At 41.6% G+C, this 23,255-nt stretch overlaps 2 protein-coding genes across 8 annotated transcripts in view; both read right to left on the bottom strand.

The window, feature by feature from the left end:
* The window catches only part of shank1 (SH3 and multiple ankyrin repeat domains 1), an 80,958-nt gene extending 78,910 nt beyond the window's left edge, over window positions 1-2,048 (bottom strand). For all 6 annotated transcript variants that reach the window (XM_075453317.1, XM_075453319.1, XM_075453320.1 and 3 more), the window contains exon 1: window positions 1,717-2,048. The gene's annotated coding sequence lies outside the window, so the exon portion shown is untranslated. The remainder of the gene's footprint in view (window positions 1-1,716) is intronic.
* A 4,151-nt stretch (window positions 2,049-6,199) lies between these two features.
* On the bottom strand, window positions 6,200-19,176 carry kmt5c (lysine methyltransferase 5C). 2 transcript variants are annotated; one of them, XM_075453391.1, is made up of 9 exons: window positions 18,799-19,176; window positions 18,215-18,347; window positions 16,540-16,705; window positions 16,341-16,450; window positions 16,062-16,225; window positions 14,974-14,993; window positions 14,603-14,739; window positions 14,296-14,468; window positions 6,200-13,087 (listed from the first exon to the last, which is right to left on the bottom strand). In XM_075453391.1, the coding sequence occupies exons 2-9, from the start codon at window positions 18,325-18,327 to the stop codon at window positions 7,779-7,781; spliced, it is 6,192 nt and encodes a 2,063-aa protein (XP_075309506.1). In that variant the 5' UTR covers window positions 18,328-18,347; window positions 18,799-19,176; the 3' UTR covers window positions 6,200-7,778. The 2 variants fall into 2 exon arrangements, with proteins under 2 accessions (XP_075309506.1, XP_075309505.1); XM_075453390.1 differs by having other exon boundaries at window positions 18,803-19,176.
* Between the last annotated feature and the right edge of the window lie 4,079 nt (window positions 19,177-23,255).

Here is a 23,255-nt window from a genome sequence, read left to right as displayed (position 1 = left end):
AAACTTACACTATGGAGACATTACAAGAAAGCTCATGGAACCGAGGCTAACCCAGACACGACGTTATGACTTCCACTCTCCATATAAAGACACGTCAGCCGTAAATCTGCCTTAGAAATTGTGAATCTGTCAGTTGAATTTGACACTGATTGCTTTAATCTAACACGTCCAATATCATACGTTTGGAAGATAAAGAGTTGCGACTTAGCATGACTAAGTGTGTAACGACAGCCTGACATCACAGAGTACCTGAGTGCCTCTGTTTAAGAACTCCTCGATCACCTCTGCACGCTGACTACAGCACTTCACTTTTACATCAAAACCACCAGCAATGAACTGATGGGGGTTCAAAGTTTCCGTACAAACTGAGCTCAGTGTTGGCTCTTAATTGATGAGCTGCTTCCCCATCATTACTCCCTTGTCCCCAAGGCAACACATCAGATACAGCGGGTAAGTGAAATATGCAAGTGTTGGTTACTATGACTGTGTGTGGGTAATGTCCCTGCTCATTGTCCTGAGAAAACAAAAACTGAACTCACGGTTACGTATCACGCTTTGAACGCCTCCGAGTTTTTCACAGTTTAAACTTCTGCAACATTATGCAGAAATCCACCTTGCTGCCCTGTACAACACTTTATAATACAGAAGCAGCTTGTGTGTAATTACATGTACCCAGTAAAGTGACCCGCTGTCGCCTTTATGTGGGGGGCTGTGTTCAGCAAAGACAAAGGCATCTATAGATAGACTCAACAGAGGCAGAGATAATGACAGAAGAAGTGCAAAGACATGTTCCCTACAGGAAGGGTGACCCTTTTCTTGTAGAAGAAGCCACTCAAGTAAGAGGACAACAGTTTGAACATCCATCATACTCAATGCATACCAAAACACCTACTATTTCTGCTTTGGATTTTTAATGCTAACGTGCATCTCAGTACATGTTCATTCATGCATACCCTGCCTTTACACACTACGCTCAATACGTGAGGGGAGCCAAAGTGGGATTATCTGGGTTATTTCATGCAGTGGTTAGCCTTTTAATGTGAACACTGAGCAGTGAGCTGCTCTGTGCACCAGATCATCAGCAATTCTTGACTGGCATGCAACTGCATGTGGGTGGGATCATCAGTTTAACACAGGGATGAATAAGGAGCAGACAAGAAACATATCTCCCACATCTACCTACTTGTGTTCATAACTGCTGTCATCAATATTTCCTTGTTTCCTTTTTTTTTCTTATGTTTTAACAAATCTGCGTCCCTTTACCACTGTTTAATTAAACCACTTTTTCTTTTGTGCCTTCTTCTTCCAAAGCTTGGAGAGATCCTTCATAGGCTTGAATGAAGGAGTAATTCACAGCCAAATATTGCTCAATTTCCCACCATTATGTCTGTGCCTCTCAGATCCTCACAAGGCTGTTAGGCTCATTTCATCTTTTCAGTATTTATGCAGCTGCTGCATTTTCATTTAAAGCTGGGATTTTTTTAATGCAATGACATCCATGTGACAGAGGAATTAATGTTTGACATCAATGCAGTAAACTTGAACATGCAAAGCCTCCTCCCACCTCCTGCTGCACACACATATACCCCCAACTGACTCCACCACTATCCCTCAACAAACATAAAATCACACTCTCTGCAGCTTTGCCCTGCACCTTCCTCCGTTTCCATGCATGTCAGGAAAGAAAAAAGAAAAAAAGACAGAAAACATTCTTACTGTCTTCTACAATCCCTGAAGAAATACAGAAATCCCTCCACTGGAAAAAGGGGACAGAAGTAGAAAAGAGAGGAGGGGGAGCCCAGCGGTTGTCAGTTGCAGAGGAATAAGGAGTGAGTAGGGACGAGCTGGAAGATGTAATGGAAAGGGGAAAAAAAGAAAAGACAATCACAGCAGCAACAGTGAAGACCCTCCTCCTTCACAACGGCTGCCACCACAAGAAATTACAAGGTGTCCGGCGTGCCACTCTATGCTGAGGGATGGAGCATTATCCTCGACTCCCAGACTGTCCTCCAACAGCAGTAGCTCTGTAGTAACACTTCTATCTCTTCGGTCCGGCAATCTCCCCATCCTTCGCTCGATGTCCTCCCCTCCTCCCTCCCTCCCTCCCTTCAGCTTGTTCAGAGTGCCCCCCTCTCTCTCCTTGTACTGGTTGGTTGGTTCTCTTTCTCACCCTCCTCCCTCACCTCTCCGTCTTCCTCTATCTCTCCCTCCTCTATCATTACCCAGATACAGGGCATACCCCTCCTTCCTTCTATCTGTCTAACCCTCTCTCCTCCTCTCCCTATGTCTTTGATGTTTTGGAGTTCGACTCTTAGCTGTGAAAAGAATCAGTTTTTTTTTTTTTGTCTTCTCACAGAGCTGAAAGCACCACAGAAACACAGAGGAATCCACCCAATGGTGCAGGGATACACACACCAAACAATCACCCAGACATACATATAAGATAACTAAGTAGTCACCGTGCGATATCAACGGCAAACCAAATTAATCAATTCGAGAAAGAATTCTTGTGTTTCAAAGATTTCTTCTACAATCCAAACAATTCAATCTAAATCCAGTGCAATCTGCAGCAGTAAGGACAACATGCATGTGTTCTAACACCCACAGAAATATGAATAAGGAATGAAAGCGATATGTAGAAGTGGATGAGGGGAGCCACTGCTGCAATGCTTATTTTCACAGGATGAAGGGGAGGACTGTGGGTGGAGGAGGAGCTTTCTACAAGCTGAATTGAATAGCAAGTAGAAATCAACTCCATTATACCAATCAGCAGTGAGTGAAGCATGTCAAACTCACTTTGATGAGCTAACAGCCCTTTAATAGTTTGGAGCTGGGGTGGGTGGGGGGATACAGTGGTTGTATACATAAGTGTACAGTAACAGTGATTGACAGATGTGATAAATTTGATAAACAGATGTTCTCCAGCAGTCAGGTCTCCTGAAGTCTGCAGCTCAATACACTTTTCTATCGTCATGGTTCTTCCAATGAGAGCCCATGATCAGCCCTCACCCCCAGAGGATCTTGCCTTCTTTACTGTGTATCCTGGATTGTTCGGCAGCTTATTTCTGATGTGCATTTCATTCTCACTAAATATTCTCCAGTCCTTTTAAATCCTGCAGGTCATCCTTGAAATGAGATACGACTTAACCTAACCTTTCCTTTTCCTCCCTTATTAAGAAACTTGGGAGTTTCTGGCTTATTAGTTTCTAGTTAAATCCCATATTATGGTGTTTTATCCTTCCATATTTTTCTGACAAGGGGAAACTTGAAAGCTGCGCAACTTTTTAACACATTCAGCTGATTTAACAGTCTGCTGCCTTATTCCTAACTGAATATGGAACACAAGTACAGCATACAAATGAGCATTGCATGCTGAAAAGAGTGAAGCCAACGCCATTGCATCATATCTCAGGCATGTTGAGGAAAACTGTGCTTATGCTCATAGATATACATTTCTTCAAAGTGAAATGAATAACATTAGCATTATATCTATGCACAGTGGGTGCTGTCCACCTCGTCACTTATGCAAAAGTAACTTAAATTAGAACTAGTGCACCCTCTGATCTGCTTTCCTTGTGCACTGAATCGGAAGCCTGCACTGCTCCTATGACTGATTGTGTCTGTATGTGTCAAAGTGTGCATTTAACACACTTCATCAAGCTCAAGCTGGACCGACATTAATTGGCTGAGAATAGGGAAAGCACTTGCAGTAAGCTAAAAAAAATTGCTGTACTTCATCAAAACGCCACAAGCAGGACTGTGGCTCGGACAAGCAGACAGCAGAGTTGCCTTAATAGCAGGGAGTCAGACTTAATAAAGAAAGATAGCCATAATAATGATAAGAGCAATATCCCATCCTGTGTAGCTGACGTTTTTATTCAGTCCCCTCTGTCAGACACACGGGGTTTTGTTGCTGTCATAATTTACACTAATGTACTGACACTTCAGCCAGTAGCCAGTGATTTGAAGCCTGTGCCACCTGTCACCTGGGAAATAATGTGAAATGTTAGAACACCTCTGGAAAGCTCGCTTTTCTCAGCATAAGCTGCTTCTGAGGGTTAGAAACCATTTGTGTTTCTATGTGCTGCTACCCCACTATGGATGATGATTGTGCCTCCAGTATGCTACACTCATAGAAAATCCTTCATCAACTTAACACAGTCAGCCATTTTGCAAGGCTACAGCTGCTTGGCAGGGCTCATATCCCACAACAGATTATAATCCCCAGACGTCTGAACAGAGGGAACATGGTGTCACGTGTCTGCATATGCACTGCGGCTGTGATGTACACAAGAGCGAGATGAGAGGCAATAAAGAAAGAAAAAAACCTTTTCGGGGTTAAAATGGTTGGGAAGTAATTGTGGCACAGTAAGAAATTCTGTTGCATTTCCTCTTAAAATAAGAAACAAAAGCAATAAATTACATTTGAATGAACAGTTGACCAGTTATGACTGACTTTACAGTTCTTTTTTTACAACATTAAAGAGGAAGAAAATGCTGTTTTTACTGCAGATTTCACATAATTTACATGTTAAAGATTATTCCATAAATAACGATACAAAGCTGTGTCTGACGGTTCATTTCCCCTGAAATATTATACGGTGGTTTCCTTTAACAAGTCCAAAAAGCTCTCATTTACCCACAAACTAAAGGGCAAGTACTGTATATTCAGTAGTGTTTATTTTCTCCTTGTACACACAGATGCATCAACATTAATCGTCAAATAATGTTACGCATAATGTCAGGCAAAAGACATTTTACCACGGAACCACCACCTTTTTTTTCAGTTTTTGCTGCTAACACTTTTGTGCTGGGTTTTTAATAGAGGAGCTATATTTGAGATGAATCATTTTTACTCTCTTAACAATCTGTCATTGTGTTTTGATCATTTGCCGCAGCCAAACTGGAGACACAGTTGAACAAATGGGTGTGCATATTTATGCAAAATCCCCCCGTGCACTCTGTGGTGACAAGTGGGAAACCGTTTTAAAATTAATATTTGTCATCACTTCTTTCTTCCCCAACAATTAAACTGTGCAATCTCCAAAACCCCCCATTCCGTCACTACTGTACCGGTTAATCTCCGTCTCTTTCCGTCCTCATTGGGAAAAATATGTTATACTTGGCAACAGAAATAGCTGCTTGGCTGGTAGTGAGAGCTCGAAAGAAAAGCAGAAGTGGGTCATATGCTGTAAGAGAGGAGAGGATTGAAGAGAAGAATGCTGGTTGTAAGATGAAAGAACAGGTGGAGAGAAAAGAGACTGAGCACTAAACCGGGGGGATGAACACATGCCCCGAGGTTTGAAATCAGCCAAATGAATACTTTACAGCATGAGGAGAACAAATACATGAACAAAGCAGAAAAAGAGACCGTACATATGAGACAACAATTTTCTTTGCACACGCTTGTGATTTAGGGATTATAACATCTTCTTCTGGCTGCTGTGGTGAGCGCCATCTAACATCTTAACAGTTCAGCTTCACGTCTACTTGACATTAATGAGAGTTGTCAGATATTTTACAGTATCACATGTCATAGTGTAGAACTGGCCTCAGGTTAAAGTCCCGGTTCTACTGTACCAAAAATATATCTAAAGTACTAATAGCAACGGCCCATTTCTGGAACACTTGATATAATTGGACCAAAACTAAATTTATATGGGTATTTCAGTGTTTAGACATCGCTTAAATGCTGCAGCTGGTGAGGTGGGTGAATGTTGGTGAATACTTGACTGATATTACAGTGCGATTCAGTATTTGACTGTGATACTAATGTGAATCTGCAAATTCAGTAATAAGTGGAAGAAAGTCTACAGTTTTTGCCTGTGATTTGTGACAAATGGATTTTCCGTTATGTTAGAGAAACCAACACCAAGCTTACGTGCACGAGCACATGAAAGAACTCTTTATTTCTTTGCCACAGCTTCTTGATCAGAAATCGCTTTCATAGCTGCTTCGTTTCAAACTCAAGATGTTGTCGTGTTGCAGCTTTGTAAATTACTGGATAAAACTAGCTGTTGTGGAATAATATCACATTGTAAAGCGTGTGACTGATAATTAGCAGTTTAAATACGAAGGAAATTAACTGACTGAAGATAATGGGGCCCCAAACTAAATTTAAAAAAAAAAAAGTATGAACAATTAAAAATTTGGTGGCAATTTGCACTCAAGTACTTCAAGAAAATAGGCAGAGACAAAATTACAAAAAAAGAATTGTGTCTTTAATGATATAAGCTACATTTGTACATTTCTACAGCAGATTTCCAGTAAGACTAACAGCCAATTAGAAAAAAGCAAGCTTCATCTGCAACAGTCAAAAAACTGGATAAGATGTCAAAGACTTTGAAATTAAATACTCAATGTAAATATTTTATCTTGTCCCATTAAATAATAATTAAAAAAAAAAAATCTAATAGTTTGAACAATCAATGTGAAATATAAATTACATCAAAGCACCTTTTCAAGAGTGAGGATATTAAAATAAATAATTGGCCTTTCCATAACAAGACAGTACATCTTCGTGGTAGTAATGTAAGGCTGTGCAGTATCACCGAACACTCCCGCCTCACGATGTCGGATGGGTTCAACAAACAGTACATCATGAAAAGAGCGGAATGCTCTCGTGACCTCCACAATCAACAGCAAATAACTCTGGTTACAATATAAAACACTTGCAAATGTGTAGCTCCATCAGCAACAACAACAACAAAAAAAAAAAAGAAACCTTTAACTACTGCAGACAATGCACAATGTATCCTTCTGTAATTTCCTTGGGAAAAAAATGAGTGAATGAGAACCGAGTTAACATGTGAGAAGATTGTCACATTGCGGATGCAACAAGGTAATATTGAACATTTTCTCTTCTCAGTCTGGCAGCTGAGAGACGTTGCAATACAAAGATCTCTTGATGTAGAATCCCTCAATTCATGAAGCACAACTGGCCTGAAAAAACATATATTGCCATTTCTCTCACCTACTGGTCCACTTAGGTGCTCCAAGAGCGCAGCTGTGGAAACGTGTTTGTCTAGTTAAAATGTACTAGAATATATAGTTTCAGGTCGAGAAGTCATTTAACTGTTCATGCACAAGCCTTTCATTTACGCGTCGATGAGTAATGGAAAAGCAACTGTCAAGTGAGCGGGTGTGACAACGCGCCATATTCTGATCCCCCAAGACGTGCCCGTGGAACGCATGCACACAGACAAAAGTGAAAAAAGAGCTTACTGTGAGTATAAAAAAAATGAGGGTAGACATTGTTTTAAACAGGAGCTTCAAAAAGTCACAAGAATATCAAAGACCGAGGCACAAAGCTGCCTTTTCAAACCCCACCAAAACAAGTACCAACAAAACAATGAGGGTGGCTTCTGTCTCTACTACCATACATGGTATAGAAAAATTCATACATCTATGTTACAGTACAGTAAGAGGGATTCTATGTTTGCAGACTAGGTTTTAAACTTCCCGTCACAAATATATTTAATGCTTTGTGTTCTGAATGCATCTGAAATTTGGTATTCTAAGCAAATTGTCGCAGATTTCATTTTTAGTAAGACAGTAATTAAAACACTGAAAAAAGCCTGCTCTACATAAAACCCTGTACAAGTTATTTGTACATCAACGTTTCATCAAAATAATGTTTAAAAAATTTAACTCACTGGGCTTTATTGACTAGTAGACTATGACCTGCAATCGTTTACAAAAAACTTTTTTTTGTAGCAGATACCGGATAATCACCACTGAACACAAACATCAGATCGAGTGACTTCTGCTCATACAAATCAATCCGAGTACTGAAGATCCAAGTCGACCGTACCGTCCGTCACCACTAACCTCACTCTCTTGGGTTTTGTGGCACCCATGGAGTGGGACGAAACTGGTCCGTAGTGGGATGTGCCCTGATGTTCCCCAGGCTGGCACTGTTGCTGCATGTCCTTCCTGCAGTGTTCGTCCTGACCTCTGAGCCCTGAAAATCCGCCCAAAGAAGCTGGGTTAGACAGTTGTGGTCCACAGGGCTCAAGGACCAGCCTTCCTTGAGTACCTGATGGTTCCATCAGGCAGTGGTAAGTGTAGTTTGCTGAGCCAAATCCTGAGTAACCTTCAGCGCCATCCCTGAGACCGAGAGTCAACGAATGGTCTCCACTGAAGTTCAGCACGTAGGGTGGACCTTGGTAGCCGTAAGGGAAAGAAGCCGAGGAGGTGGAGGACTGACTCTTGTTTGCTGGTGCTGTGGTACCTGGAGGTGTGCTGTGGGCCACTTGGGGGCTGCTGTGCTGAGACATTGGCGAAAGGGAGGAGCCAAAGCTGAAATCAAAAGGATCTTGTTGAGTGTAACACGGTTGGTGTTTTTCAGAAGCCGACAAAGGGGGTTTATCCAGTTTCATACTCTTATCTTGGGGTGATGAATAACCCTCCGGCCCTTTGCTGGGGAAAAAGAAGGGTCTTGGCAATGCAGAAAAGTTTTTGTACGCCATGGTGGTTTCAGCACTGTCTTGCTTATCAGACGACATCTTGTTTTTACTGAAAGATTGTGAAATGGCAGGATTAGGTTTGTTAAAATGAACGTTGGGCCTGATGGGATTGTTGGAGGAACCGAAGTGACCGACATCCTTTCCAAACCCATGAACAGAAATGTTGCTTTTGTCATGGTTGTCTGGATTAACAACAAATTTCTGAGTCTGTTGAGTCCTGTCAATACAACCGGACTTTGCACCGAATGTCCTGGACGTGACTGTTGGGCTGCCAGCAGCCATGGTGTCTTTACAAGGTGCACTATACAAGTTCTGACTCTGGTTTCCACCCTGAAACTTGAGAACCCTGTGAATAACCGTAGAGGGTTTCTCTTGAAAGTTGAATGCACTGTCTGGAGGATTGGGATTTTTCGCTGTAAAGAGCTGAGGAGAGAGGAATCTGTTCGACATTTGTGACGAGACTCCTCTAACCACGTTTGGCTGACTACTTGAAAACGACTGCGATTTACTTGGAATGGTCATGCGATGAAAGGGACCCTGGGTTTTGAGGTTAGCTTGGGTTTTTGACTGACTGGTGGTAGGCTTCATGTTGATGAAAGGTTGGGCTTGAGTAACAGGATTTTGGGAAGTAACAGAGGATGATGTTGCACCAAACAATCGAGGCTTGGTGGCAGACAAAGACTGAGATCTCAAGTCTTCTTTGGACAGCCTTGTTCCTAGATTTCTGCTTGCAATTCGATCCTTAGCCATCAAGTCGGAGTTTCCCACAGCCAGACATCCAAAACCGGGGTTGGGTGGGTTTCTGTCTTTTGGGGCATCCTTTGTTTCGCACTCCAGAGGAACAGAGTCACTTTTGGAAGAAATTAGGCCTGGGAAAAACTGCAGGTCCTCACTAGTGAAGTTGTTTCCTGGACTCGGAGGGCCAAGGTATGGTGTTTCGGTGGTCCAGGTATCAGATGGGCTGTGAGAGAGGGGGCTGCTGAAGGGGTCAGTGGGCGGATCCAAGGAACACAGATCGGATGGGGAAGATGGGAGTATGTTCTGTGGCTGATAATACCCCTCAAAGTTTAGACACTGGAAGTCCAGAATATCATCGCAGCAGTTTGTGAAGTTGGGCTCACCAGAAAGCATGTTATCTGCAGTTGTGAATGGAGGCGACTGAGATGGGGGCTGGATGACAGAATTAGCAGCACTGGAACAGGCTGCGGGCTTTTCCAATGTCTGAGATGAACACAAGCCCTCGGAGAGCCTCGAGAGACTGTTATCAATTTGTTGAAGTGTGTGACTAAGGCATGTGGTGGGTGTTTCCACAGGCCCACACTTGCGCGTTCTGTCCATTTTATGCCTCTGTTTCCTTCCTCCACCGGTCATCTCTAACCTTTCTGGGATTCTATCTGCAGCGGACGATATAACTTCAGCTTTATTATCGTTAAGAGGCGAAGACAGCGACAGTGGTGACAGAGACAACGAAAATGGCGGAGGCTCTTGCTTAAGAGGGGCCGAGTTGTTGTTCAGCCTCTGAGAGGATGAGCACTCTTTGAATGTGCTAAAATCGTTACATTCCTTCTTTTGTTTCCCTAAAACAGGACCCTTCATCTCTCTCTTAATATTGGGCTCTATTTTCAGTTCAGGCTGGAGGAGCTGCTCTTTGCTGTCCACCTCCCAGATATCCTCTGCCTTCCTCCGCAGCTTTATCACTGGTAATGGATGACCGTTTAAATCCAACTCTGGCTCCACTTTTTGTTGTGATCCACTTTCAAACAAGCAGCAGTTATTCAGAAAATGATCTTCAGTTTTTGTTTCCTGCCCTACAGCTGATAATTTCTCACTGGCACCATTTTGACTCTCTATTTTTTCTGTGAGTTGTTGGACTCCAAGCAGAAGCTGCCTGTCAACTTTCTCTTTAATTTCTGCTTTTCCACTAATGGACTCGCTTGGTCCGCATACACTTTCAGCATTTTCAGGGGATTTGTCGGATTTTATAACAGCAGTGGAAAGGACGGTTTGCTTTTCATTCAATCTTTCCCCTCGTCGCTTCAGACGATGCAATCTGCTCCTCGACTTCTTACTCGCATGAACATGGGCCTGAGCTGCCTCCATCTCCATGTTTAAAATGGATACAGAATCCATGATGGCTTTAAAAGGATCGCACGCCACCAAATCATCGCCCTTTTCTGTTTTTAATGCCAAACTTTCATTTTGCATTTCCCATACTTTCCCTCTTCTCCTCTTGAGACGGATCTTAAAATCAAGGCCTGACTTGGTCTCCTCTGAACCACTCTGTTCGGAAGTCAGAGCATCCACCTCGTCTTTCATCAGAGATTCATTTGGACGCGGGCTTTCAGCACTTTGCTGTTCGACACTATCCGGATCTTCGACTTGTTTGACCTCCACAGGTTCCTCGCTGTGTAGCGTCTGGAACTTGTTTTCCTCTTCATCTTGTCTCTCTATTTTACATTTCCTAGCTTTCCTCGATAGATGGCCTCGCTGAGCCTCATTAACTCTGGAGCGAAGCACTCTGCTCGAAAAGGTTTGTTTTGCCATCCTTTTGGGAGTCACCTTCTGGACTTCTGTTTTCACTCTGACTCTACTATCTCTCTTCATTTTGCCATTCTCCCCTGAACATGGGGTCAGGTCTTGCCTCGCTGCTGGGGTTGTATTAGACTCCGGAGCTTTTTTGGAAACCTGATCTGAAAAAGGGTTCTGACTTTGTTCAGAGTCCATTTCCACAGAACTGCGAAATGTACGTTTCTTCAGAGGTATGTTGGACTGCGTGTGCGCTTGAGGATTAGTGTCTGGGTGCAGATTAGCTGTAGTTTTTGCAGAGATCAGTGACTTATGAGGTAGTGGGTTGAGGCAGGTGGCAGGTGGGTCATTGTGCTTCTGTGAAGACTGAAGCTGCGAACTTTTCTCACTCATTTCTGGCTTAGGTAAAGCAGGAACGTCTTTGCTCAAGTGTCCCTTGGTGCTTTGCTTATTGTCGGCGTTTGTTGAATTCTTCCTCTCGCGTACTCTCAAAATCCTCCTCTGCACTGAAGGATGGCACCTGCCTCCATTTATTTCAGTCTCCTCCACTGCCCCCTCAGCACTCTGCATTTCTTTAGAGACTGCCGTACAAAACTCTCTGCCTACTAGATCTCCCTGCAATCTCTTATCTATCACAGATTTATCCTTTTTTAAAATATCAGACAGCAGAACTTTTGCCTGTTTTATAACGACATCTTCTTCCAGTCTACTTACTGGCTGTTTCCTCGAATCTCTTTTCATGTTTCCTGCCACTTTAGCAACTCCTTCGTGCGGACATGAATCTTTGACTGCGTTTTCAACACACTTGATGTTATTTGGTCCACTATTCTCGTCAATGGAAACCACTTTACAGTCAGACCCTTTCACGTCCGCAGTTCTATTACTTTTACATTCTACAGCGGTCGAAGCAGAATTTCTTTTCTCTTTCTGTCCTTGACTTTTGTCTTTTACGACATCCTGCTGCTCATTCTGCATGCAACGTTCCTCCTCTTCTGACAAACTTTGTATTTCAATAACCTTGTCGGCCCTCTTTTTCTCACAGTGGGACAAATCCCCCAGAATCTCAGTTGCAGGCTCCGTCCTTACATTTACTTTGTCTTTGGCCTTGAAAAACATTTCCCTAACTCCTCTGTTTCCTTCAGCTGTGATGGAGTCTGACCTGGACACTCGCTTTTCTGTCAGATTTGCTGGTTTAGGACAGGGTTTCGCCTTTCCTTTGACCACAACCTGCCCTTTCGAGTCTTCACAGAGCTTTCTGGCCTCTGAACTCTGTGCCACTGATAACCTCGTTAGACTAACTGTGATGTATTGCTTCAGGGATATTATTGGATTGTCCGCAGCCTTCTTCGATCCATCTGTGACTCTCTTACAAACCTCAACTGGGGTGGAAGCTCCAATAGTCTTGCACTCTCGGTGCTCTGCAGCTGGACTTTGAGCCGAGGCGGTTGTGCAGGATTCGACACTGCCACACTTGTTGCTTTGACTTGCTGTGATTGCTTGGTCTGTCTTCTCCTTTGTTATTGCACTGCAGATTGTGTCAACCTGAACAGGACGTCGAGCTGTTGTAGTGTTTGCTGATTCGGTTTTACCGGACTCCGTCTCTTTCTGTTGTGCGATGCTCTTTGTTCTTGAAGAGGTTCTGATGTGAACTCTTTCTACCACTTTGACAGGCTTTCCATCAGGACCTGCAGCTTTGCTTTTCTGATTAACTGACGTGGAGGAATTTAGTGTAAAAGGCTTCAAATTTACCGCACTGCCGTCATTTTCATCCGTCGACTCGACTTGCCCGAGTCTGCTGTGTTTTGGCTTCACCTCCTCCATCTGAAGCAGCAAGGCCCTCTCTTTGCTTTTGGGATTCTTACAGTTAAGTAAAAAGTCCACAGAGTGGCGCCGCAGGGTGATTCTCAGGTCCTTCAGACCAGCCAGGGACAAAAGTGGAAATGTTCTTTGCTGTTGGACTGTGGGGGAATTCAGCTGGTGCTTTCCGGATCGCCTTTGCTTCTGTCGTCTCCAGTTTTTTGTTTGACTCAATTTTCTGTTCTTCAAGGCATTTCTCCTCATCTGCTGGGTAAAGGAGTTCCTTGAGGGGATGGCTGTGAATGAAAGACAACAAACAAGCACTTCAAATTAATCTTTTCCACACAAAAGTATCTATTTCTGCTGATATGTTCAAGAAAGGGCCAAACATTTTTTTAAAAAAGCATCAAGTCTTTAACAGTAAGTAACTACGCACATCTACTGTGGAGAATACATACAGAAAATATTAAAAATGGTGAGACTCTTACATATCCATTTATCATTTGAGTCAGAGTGAAACATGAATTGTCAAACTTTGAATAATAGTCGGAGAAAAAAAAAAAGAGACAAACTCATTTAAAAATAGCCTTAAACTCTTTACAGAAGCTCATCAAACTGCTACACGTATGTGCAAATATACCGTCGCCATCCACTGGAATATATCAAAGTCTCCCTCCTGCACATTATCACACCTTTAGGTTAGCTCATGCAAAGCAGATGCAGCATCACATACAACCTGATCAAAACTGTGATTCTACGGTAATCATCTACATGCATTAATCGATCATTTTTAAAGGTATTACGATATTCTTATGAAGAGTTTTGACCCGTTTGTGAGCGGTCTAACATAATATTTCTGAAGATCCCTTTCCGTCCACAATCTAAAATCCCAACCAGTGATTTTTATGTTGCTGTGACGAGAAGATAAACATTTATTCCACTTTAAACCAAACTAATTAAAAACCAAAGAAGCTACAAGTGTTTCAGTGTTATTCACAAATAAGACACATAAATGGAGTTCAACTCCAACAGTATGTGCAGTAATCTTTTCACGAGGAAAAGACACATACTCTGGTTTTAGCACAGAAGTGCCAGCATTAGTTCATACTTTTTCTGCTCCATCATAGCACAAAAATGGTGTTCTGAACTTGAATTATTACTCTTTACCAAGAAATCCAAGTTTTAGGCCTCCTTAATTATTTCCAACTTATTTTTGATTGATTCTTTATGGGCATGAATGAACAGGTTTAGCTTTCAGCTAAATTACATCAAGCATTTAATGTCCACTGAACACTGTTAAACCTTCTCTATTACAACTTGCTGAATAACTGCACCAATTGTTATTCCTGGAAATGTTGTGCTGGCAGGGATTTTACAAAGCAAGCAAAGCGCATCCTGTGTTTGAATTTGGTGAAAGTCTAAATTCATTTTGACAATATTTGGCATTTAAATCAAAGCTTTTTAGTAGCTACTTTTTGAAGGACATCATTTTTGAACTGGTTACCTTGAAAGAGACCAGAGTGTATTCCTGGAGTTATTGGCCTCGCAGCAAAGTGACCTTTCTCTCTGTGATGACGAAGGTATCGCTCTCTCAGGCGATACTTTTGGCCCACAGAGTCCTTTGTCTCCTCACATTCAGGCTGTTTCCCTCTGTGTTTGAAGTGACCCTCTCCATTCCTGAAGAACAGTGAAAAGAACTGAATGAACTGCTGAAAATTGAAAAATGTTGGCAGGAAGATTTTTTTTCCAATATTTTAGCAACAAAACTGAATCTGCAATCAAGACAATGCCTGATGAAATGATGGACACACCTCTCACAGGTGCAGCATTCGCACATTTCATTGCCTTCCCCAAAAAAGCTGGCACCATAGTAACATGTGATCTCCTCCCCAGGTGATATGGGTCGAATCACCTCAACACAAGCAATGTTTTTCTCACCAGGGACAAACTGGGCAGGTGCAAAAGGTAAAAAAAAAAAAACAGCATTAGACAAAGGTTAGTTGACCCCTTGGGATGCAACAACAAAGCAGCTGGGAAACAGAAGAAGAGCGCAATTCTGCATAGAAACACAACTTTCAAGGTACATAATGTCACTAAATAATGTTAACAACGGGTATGCATTTACCAGAGAAACTCATTTTAATTTGGAAAATCTTTTTTTTAAGTGCACATTGCAGATTACCTTGCAGTTTGGCTTGCAGTCTTCAATCCAGAAAGGCAAGAAAAAGAAACAGAAACAAAAGATTTTAAAGTACTTAATTCAATCACAGCAACATACAATGGACTCATTTTTTTTGATTCGCTGTTTATAAATTTTTGCAAAAGCTCAGAGATTAAGCTGATTAACTCTAAGTAAAAAAAAAAAAAACTGGGTTTCTAATCAGTCTTTTGGAAAATCTGCAGCTCAGTTCAAACAGAACGGACCGGCAGACGTTCCCTGAACAACAATCGACGAGTTCTTCACTTTGGGCCGGTGTTGTGTTTATGACTGATAGAAAAATGGCTGAATTTGACTGACATTAAGAAGCAGTTTTAGGTACAACACACATTCACCTCTGCTTGAGTAGCTGCGTGTATTTTCACTGAGGTGAAAACAATGTATGTGTGCTTTCTGTGCACTTTTAACATTGAGCTCGTTCATTAGTCAAACTGACTAATGAACTCAACTTCATAGCCGAGTTCATCTGTCGATCGAATCTCTGACTGTAACACATGCTACACAGTAATGAAGGGGTGGCTATCTATGCATCTTTGAAAGGTCAAAGAAATGATCCTCCACTGGGGCAAAACACTTCTTGCATTCAAAATACATTACGGTACAGTAAAGTACCGCATTTGCACAGCATTAACCGTCAATAAGAGATGGACAGATTAGACAGAATTGTGCATTCCAGGTTTATCTGGACACAATGTGCCTATTATGTACAAAATGTTTCAACAAAGCTCATCTACAACTCCACAAAGTACACGGTGAGAACAGCAAGAAGCAGCTCCTGCCAGGCAAGCTTCCATTTACATGTGCACGGACAACAAATTCATTTCTCCTAAAGCTCCTCCATATTTGTTGACCCTGAAAACTAAAAACAGAGCATTAGTTTTTTTTTTTTCTGTATATTTTCTCTCACTCAATTTAAAACTGCCGGCAACCTAAAGTGTTCTGCTCATGAAACTCAACAACAAGCCACTCCAACTCGCCGTGGAAACTTTGCACTGGTGAATGCTTTTGTATGCTCTGAGAAAAACATTAATCATAAACGCAAACAAACTCACCGTGGTTGATGAAAGCTGCCGGCCCGAGCCAGAGCTGAGCGCAGCGCTTGCGTGTAGAATACATCACACTAAAGTCATTGACCCCTGCCCTGAGCACAGCACTGTCAGCTGGGCTCAGCTCTGCTATGCAGCCCAGCAAGACCTCCACTCGCTCTGCTACAAACCTGCAGAGCACCAATTCAAGCGTCACAGACACACAGTTTTAAACCAGTGGTGGAACAGCAACAGTTACTGTTAGTCCTGCCCAAATAATTCAAAGTAACAAGTGTGAGTGATTACCAGTGCCGCGTCGATGTTATCTTTGCTCCATTTGTCTCTGAGGAGTATCTGTCACAGGATTCTATCTTGATACCACTATCAAGCAGGAAGGCACTGAGGTAGCGATTAACCTGCATCCACATCATACAGCAAATAGGTTAGACTCTAGTGACAAATTAAAGAATCGTTGAATTCCTATTCTTAATAGTTTCCGGCCTACATGTTGTCTCAGCAGCTCCTGCCGATGGCTTCCCAGAGCATTGAAGTAGTCACCAGCTAGCTCTCCCACCGTCAGTGCCTCAAACGTAGCGTTGAAGTCGTGCGTACGTTGAAATCTTAACAAAGTCTCCTTGAGGTTGCCCCAACGCCGAACCTCTGGTGGGGGACTAAAACAGAGATAATGACACGTAAGCCATTGAGAAACAATGAACTAAAGTGTAAACACTGCCTGATAGGCTATTCTTTTTAAATTTATACATTTTAGATACAAAATCCTAGCCTGGCGACGCCATCCTACGTACTTCCGCCCAAAGATTTTGGCTCCGCACAAATCCCCCTACCTCGGTTCGCTCAGTGTTTTGCCAATCAGCAAACAGTTGCGAGTGGTGACGCAGAACTCACGCGCGGAGTCCATTGTAGTCCATATAATTGTAGTTCAACCGCAGCGGAAATAAACATGGCGACGGAAGAACGCTAGAAGCTATCCATGAAGTTGTCTCAACTCTGGAGAGCATTACACAATTAAAACGAGAGCAAGAGGAGAATGCCTCGTCAATTTTGTTAGTGGCAAGGATGTCGTAGCTCTCCTTCCAACTGGCTTTGGGAAAAGTTTGATTTATCAAATGGTACTGGTATAATGAAAGCGGATGTGGGAAGCGTGATTCGCGAGCTAGAGCCTCGCGAGAGTAAGCATGAACCTCGGCGCATAACCAACGTCATTTCTAAACATTATGATTGGTTAAGGGAACTCCGTTACTCCAATGAATTTAAGTTGCTGGGTAAGGTCCCGCCCTCCATGGAAACGGATTCCTCTTGGGTTTTCCCAGACTGTTTGACAGAGTCAACAGTCGGCTTTCGCCCAGGCTAACAAAATCCAACAGTGTTCTTTCGTGACCAAGAGAAGATTTTATAAATAAAGCACTCGCATTTTTCTCTATATTGCTTATCTGGCATGTAAAACCAGTGATTAGTTACACAAACAACCGACTACAGCTAAATTAGAACCACTAATGATGTTCCACATTTAGATCATGATAATTACTGCATCTTTACCGGAAAGACACTTATCCGAACCACTTTCTAATCTGAAAGATCAGCTGCACCAACCTCAGCATTTAATGTTACAAAACAGGGAATAAAACTATGATTATCATCACTTAAAAATGATCAAATGCTAAAAAAAATGAAATAAAAAAGAAATCTTTTTTTTTTTTTTTACATCAGTTCAAGTTGGTGAACAATAACAATGCAATGGAGTTACATGATTATAAGCACACTGAGCTGGTTTCTATAAAGAGAAGTTTGCATAAGCACTGGGGTCACTTTCCTTTAAGTTAAGTTGTTGACCTTGGCAATATTTTCCTTTACATCAAATAAAGTGTTCATCAGCTGAGCAGATTCAATAGATTCACGTGATTTGATTCAAAATGCTCAAATATTTTAAACAATCCAACATCTAGCTCGAGCTTCTGTGTGCAGCACGCTTTTCAGGGAGGCTTGGGTGTCGCGGCATGTGTACACATGTCCTCATAAGTATGCAACCAGCAGAAATTACAACAATAACATTGTCTGACTGTGAAAGCCAAACAGAAATTACTCACATCATTGGAATGTAATTGCGCTCGTCGATCGTGACATTATTTGACTGAGCTTTGCATGCACGAGTAACAGCTTACCTAATGTTCATTTTGTGGGTGCTGAAACCCAAAAGAGGGTCCAGCACCAAACTGGTGGCCAGGTCATCGGTCTCACACAGCTCCTTCACACTCATTCTAGTGCACCCGTCCATTGCCTCCCACCATCAGCATGCTGCAATCACACGGATCAAAGTAACGCTATTGACAGCAACAACAACAACAACAACAGTGAAGAGTTTTGGCATTTCTGCGCATCCAGCCTGCAACATGGCATCATATTTGTGTTACATTAGTTATTAGCTAACGCGCCAAAGTTAGCGCGCGCACTCACCTTGTGTTCATTTTTTTTTTTTTTAATCTACGTCTCACAATAACCAGACAATGATAACCTTATGTGAATGTGACTGGGTTCCAATTTGTTTCAATAGCACATTAGCTTAGCATTTCAGCTTGCTGGGGAAATATGTTGTTATCAGCTGAGGAGGGAGGAGGCTAAAACATCAATGTAGCAACAACGGCCTGCAGCTAGCGCAAAATACCTGCATCAAATCATTCATGGAAACTAGTATCTGAGGACATATCGGTGGAGCAGTGTGGTATCACAGTGATGCAAACTAACATACCTACCTGGGAGTCTTTTGTAGTCAACAAAAGTATCGTCAGGCAGACAATTTTACCGCAAGCTCCTTGCTTGCTTTGGCTCCGTAGCCTGGAAGGGAAAGTTAGCCTAGCAACGCAACCAGCTAGCTTTGCGCCGTCTTGGTGGCTAGCCCGATCAGCTGCATACGAAAATGGAGTCCCCCCGTCACTTCAGGTATTCGTCGATTTCCTGACAATTTTAAATCCCAGTCTGAATTCCGAAAGGTAGTAATACACCAAGCTGGATTGCAAATCAACAAAAAAAAAATTAAACGTTTCGTAGCTGCTAAGTAGCTTTGCAAAGATCCTCTAGTAGCAAAAGTTGATGAGCGACGTCCGGCTCAACCAAACTATTCTTGGCCACGCCCACACACTGCGCTATTCGCTGAGGTCAAGGGCAATTCCAGAAATTGAACCCAGTGCAGTGATTTGAGATCGTTGGTTGGTCAGATTTCTGATGGGTGGAGCCATCAATGCCGTTACGTTTACTATGCTGAGCAGAGGTGAGTATTTAATCTGGGATAGTGGCCGCTATTTAGCTGCTGGAGTGCATTTCACAGAATCACTCACACGAACAGCTAACCAAAACACGGCGAGGCAGCAATCATCAGGAGCAATACTGTAACCTGCTGGCTGGCATGGCATGAAAAGGCTCAATCTGATAGTTGTGTTGTGTAATTCAGAAGCCTGAGGCGGATTTTGCTATTTGCAGTTACTTGGTTAAAATTGTAATTAGTGAGTAACTCACTCCGTTTGATCAGTTTTATAAAGAGTTTAATTTCGGTAAGACAACTTGTTACAGTTTGCAGCCTGTAATTACAGAGCTTTTTTCTTTCTTTATTTTTTTTGTAATTAGGAATTCATGATGAATTTCTTTAATTGCAATGTTGTTCAAATTGAAGGACCAAGACGCAGTTAGTAAAAGCTTTACACAGTGTTGCAAAAAACTATGGTTTACAAACCTTTGCAGCATTAAAATGTGTCAAACTGGTTTAGTTACTATTATTAGGGTAGTGCTACTTGGAGAGTAAAACGAAATGCTTGTATTTCAAAATAGACCAATCTTGTTTTATTGAAGAACAGTTATGTATCTTTTTTAATATGGTGTTACATATAGAGCCTGCCAACCATTTCAGCTCATTTCCCTGAAATGTAATGTTTGAAAAATATTTTAAAAACTCTTTCAAGACATATTACAGCTTGCTCTGTTCTGGATTTTTGCCAAAGATCCATCTTGAGGGCTGAAATGCGCACCCTCCACCAATTATTCTGCCCCTCTGTGGACAGGTTTCAACTGGAAAACAATCAAAAGTAGTGCCACTGCATATTTTAAAGCACATCAAGCATTCAAGCTTCCACAGACGGCAAACTCCGAGGTCTTTGTCGTAGTAAACACACAAGTTAGTCTATCATCACATTGGCCAAGCTGAGGTATTTTATGTGGCTAAATTAATTCATTTGGTATGTAAGATTATGTAAAGTGTTCCTTCTAGCTTAGACTCAGCTTTTTATTTTTAGTTAGCTTTCAAAATACTGCATGCACAGCAGTTATTTATCCTTACTGATTATCGAGTCTGATTCATAAATCAGCAGGAGATTTGATGAGTTGACTGGCGTTGGCCTTTGTTGAACTCCAGTTGTTTTGGCTTATTGCTAATAAACCTTCATCAAAGCTGTTGTGGAATGGGTCACATTTGTATGTCAGCAAGTAAAGGAAAATAATCTTTAAAAGATAAGGAAAAGATAAAACACTGCAGCTGTAGTTTTTAAGATGGACATTAACCTCGGTTTTAAAACAGCGGAGGAGGAAAGCAGCGTGGACAGGGGAAAATAGCCAGTTCTGAGAACAGTACATGCTCAGTGGATAGAGCTTTTTTATGTAAAGTGTCGCATTTTTCTGTCTCAACCACGAAGCATCAAATAGATAAATAGGTAAATGCACACAGAGGTAACACCACCCATGCCAATGACTCATTTCAAATGTTCGACAGACAATACAGGCAGTCTGCACAGAATGAGAGAAAAAAGCAGACCCGAGGCAGGAGAAACGTGTTGAAATTACACGGCCAATCCCCTTATACAGATCTTTTCTAACATTTTTATGCTACTTTCTCTTTTCATGACAAAGTGATGTTAAAGATAAAAGGAAAACCAGACACAAATGTAAAAATTCTGTATTTTATTTCTACTTTGGAACAGAGACCATCTGATTGACTTGAAAACAAATGAAGTACAAATAAAAATACCATCGATTCCTGTTTATTTAATCGTAACAATCTTATGATTATCATGTCATATTTACCCAGCAACAGTGCATGGTGCAAAACATCCCTGGTTAAAGAAAATCCTACACTTATAAGCTTGCAGTTTCTAAGCTTAAATGTCAGTGAAAACAATGTGAAAACAAGTGATGAGCGAGCAGACGTGAAGAGGTGACATCCATAACTGGAGAAGCAGTCTGAGGAAAAGATCTACGCCGTCTACGTTTGTATAGCTCTGAAAATGAGTGAAAGCAGCTTTTATAGAACCATTTATTTAGGACACAGCAGATCTGCAAGTTTCATGAATGATCTGCAGGTTTCATACTTTTCTTTTTTTTTGCATTGTTGAAAATAATGTCTCAACATCGTTGATAGTCTTCACAACATAACTAGCTCAAGCTTTGTGTGACCTTTCCTTATTACCCATTAAACTTAAACGTTTCAGCACATTTTCTGTGAAAATCACCCACGTTTTATCCACAAAAAGGGGTCATTAACCAATCTAAATTAAATACCTACTAAACAACAGATCAGTTTGAACATTGGGCGCAACATTTTAAAGGTTAAGCTTTTATTCTAAAACATGAACACAAAATTCAAGTAGCCTGACTTGTTCTGCAGTAACGTTATTTAAACATTTATTTTCCTACGCATACGGATTATTACATTGCACTTAATTTGAATGTGTAAATTTAACTTCCTGAGTTTATCTTACTGGATGTGAATTGAACACGAGCACACAATGAAGTTTAATGATCCTCTTTTCTTTTTGTTGCACCAGTCCTCCGTCAATACGCCGCAACATTGTTGTATCAATATTGTTTAGAAAACCACACAAAATACCGAACAGCCTCAAACAAGAACGATTTGAAAAGAAGATTTATCTTGTGAAGTACTTTGTTAACAACCTCTGGCTGAGAAAATGGAAGGAGGAAAGCAGGGGGAGGATCATGGCTGAATTCCAGCTTTTCCACCCACTGCTGAAGTATGTGTTTACGCACTGCTCGCAAATGACCAGCACACAGTGGCTTTACAATCTAGAGAGCTGCATGTTTTTTTTACATTTAAACAGAGGCTTTGAGAATGAGGACACACAGTAGACAGCTAGAAATCGAGTTTTGTAACAGGAAAAAAAAATGTGTATTTAGGTTATAAGACGTGGGCAGTGACATACCCTGAAACATGGCAGAGAGAAGTATTATTCACCGGTTGCAACAGCCTGAACTGTAGCCTGCTTTCACCCTGTGTGCCTGCCACACATAATGCACAGTGGTACAAATGCAAAGTGGATCATTTGGGATGTTAAAAAGACTGTTTCCATTTGAAAAAAAAGGATAGAAATACCCAACATCATTTGGAGTACAGTTTCAGCCGCAGCCACTGTGTTTGTGGGGGGGGGTCACAGTTTTTTCACTTGAGTAATCGTATTGTATTAATTTAATTCAGTTTATGGCTCTTTCTCCCACAGCGAGCAGCTGAAAGAAAATCTGAACACTTAAAGTGATACTCCGGAGTAGATTCAACCTGGGGTCATTTGAACCGTGACATCCAGCCAAGTAGCCCACCCGAAGTTTTTTCGATATTGGCTGAACATCAGCTGAGTTACTGAGTTATCCCGAATAGCTTCGTACAAGAGTTAATGGATCCTGGCAGTATCTCCAAAATTACTACACTAAAATCACATGCCATGACACCAAACTTCTACAGTAGTACAAATATGGTCTGTACTCACAAAGCGATGCATTTGGAAGTTTGAAAATAGTCCAGGAGTTTATTATTATCAACACAAGCCTGATGGCTTCTCTGCAGCTAAAGCTGCGTCGACGTCACTTCAGGGAGCTGGGAGCTTCAAAGTAAGATGAGGGTTGATCTACTACTGTAGACAACAAAGTATATGCTATATTCTACATGTTTTTTTAATGAATTTTTTATGTTGTAGAGTTGTGAAATTATTTGATCAATGGAGAAATTGAGCAGCCTTGCTTTGTTGTCTACAGTAGTAGATCAACCCTCATCTTACTTTGAAGCTCCCAGCTCCCAGAAGTGACGTCGACGCAGCTTTAGCTGCAGAGAAGCTATCAGGCTTGTGTTGATAATAATAAACTCCTGGACTATTTTCAAACTTCCAAATGCATCGTTTGGTGAGTACAGACCATATTTGTACTACTGTAGAAGTTTGG

Source organism: Odontesthes bonariensis, chromosome 21, assembly GCF_027942865.1.
Source record: "Odontesthes bonariensis isolate fOdoBon6 chromosome 21, fOdoBon6.hap1, whole genome shotgun sequence".
Classification (NCBI taxonomy): domain Eukaryota; kingdom Metazoa; phylum Chordata; class Actinopteri; order Atheriniformes; family Atherinopsidae; genus Odontesthes; species Odontesthes bonariensis.
The sequence above is the reverse complement of the archived record's forward strand: the minus strand, read 5'-3'. Positions and strand labels throughout refer to the sequence as shown.

Excerpts from the sequence above, each read along its gene's own strand:
- kmt5c (XM_075453391.1), bottom strand. The coding sequence starts at position 18,327 with ATGGACGGGTGCACTAGAATGAGTGTGAAGGAGCTGTGTGAGACCGAT. Across the intron at positions 16,451-16,539 it reads AGGAGCTGCTGAGACAACAT|GTTAATCGCTACCTCAGTGC; the intron begins GTAGGCCGGAAA and ends ATGTGGATGCAG. Across the intron at positions 14,740-14,973 it reads ACTGCAAGCCAAACTGCAAG|TTTGTCCCTGGTGAGAAAAA; the intron begins GTAATCTGCAAT and ends GCACCTGCCCAG.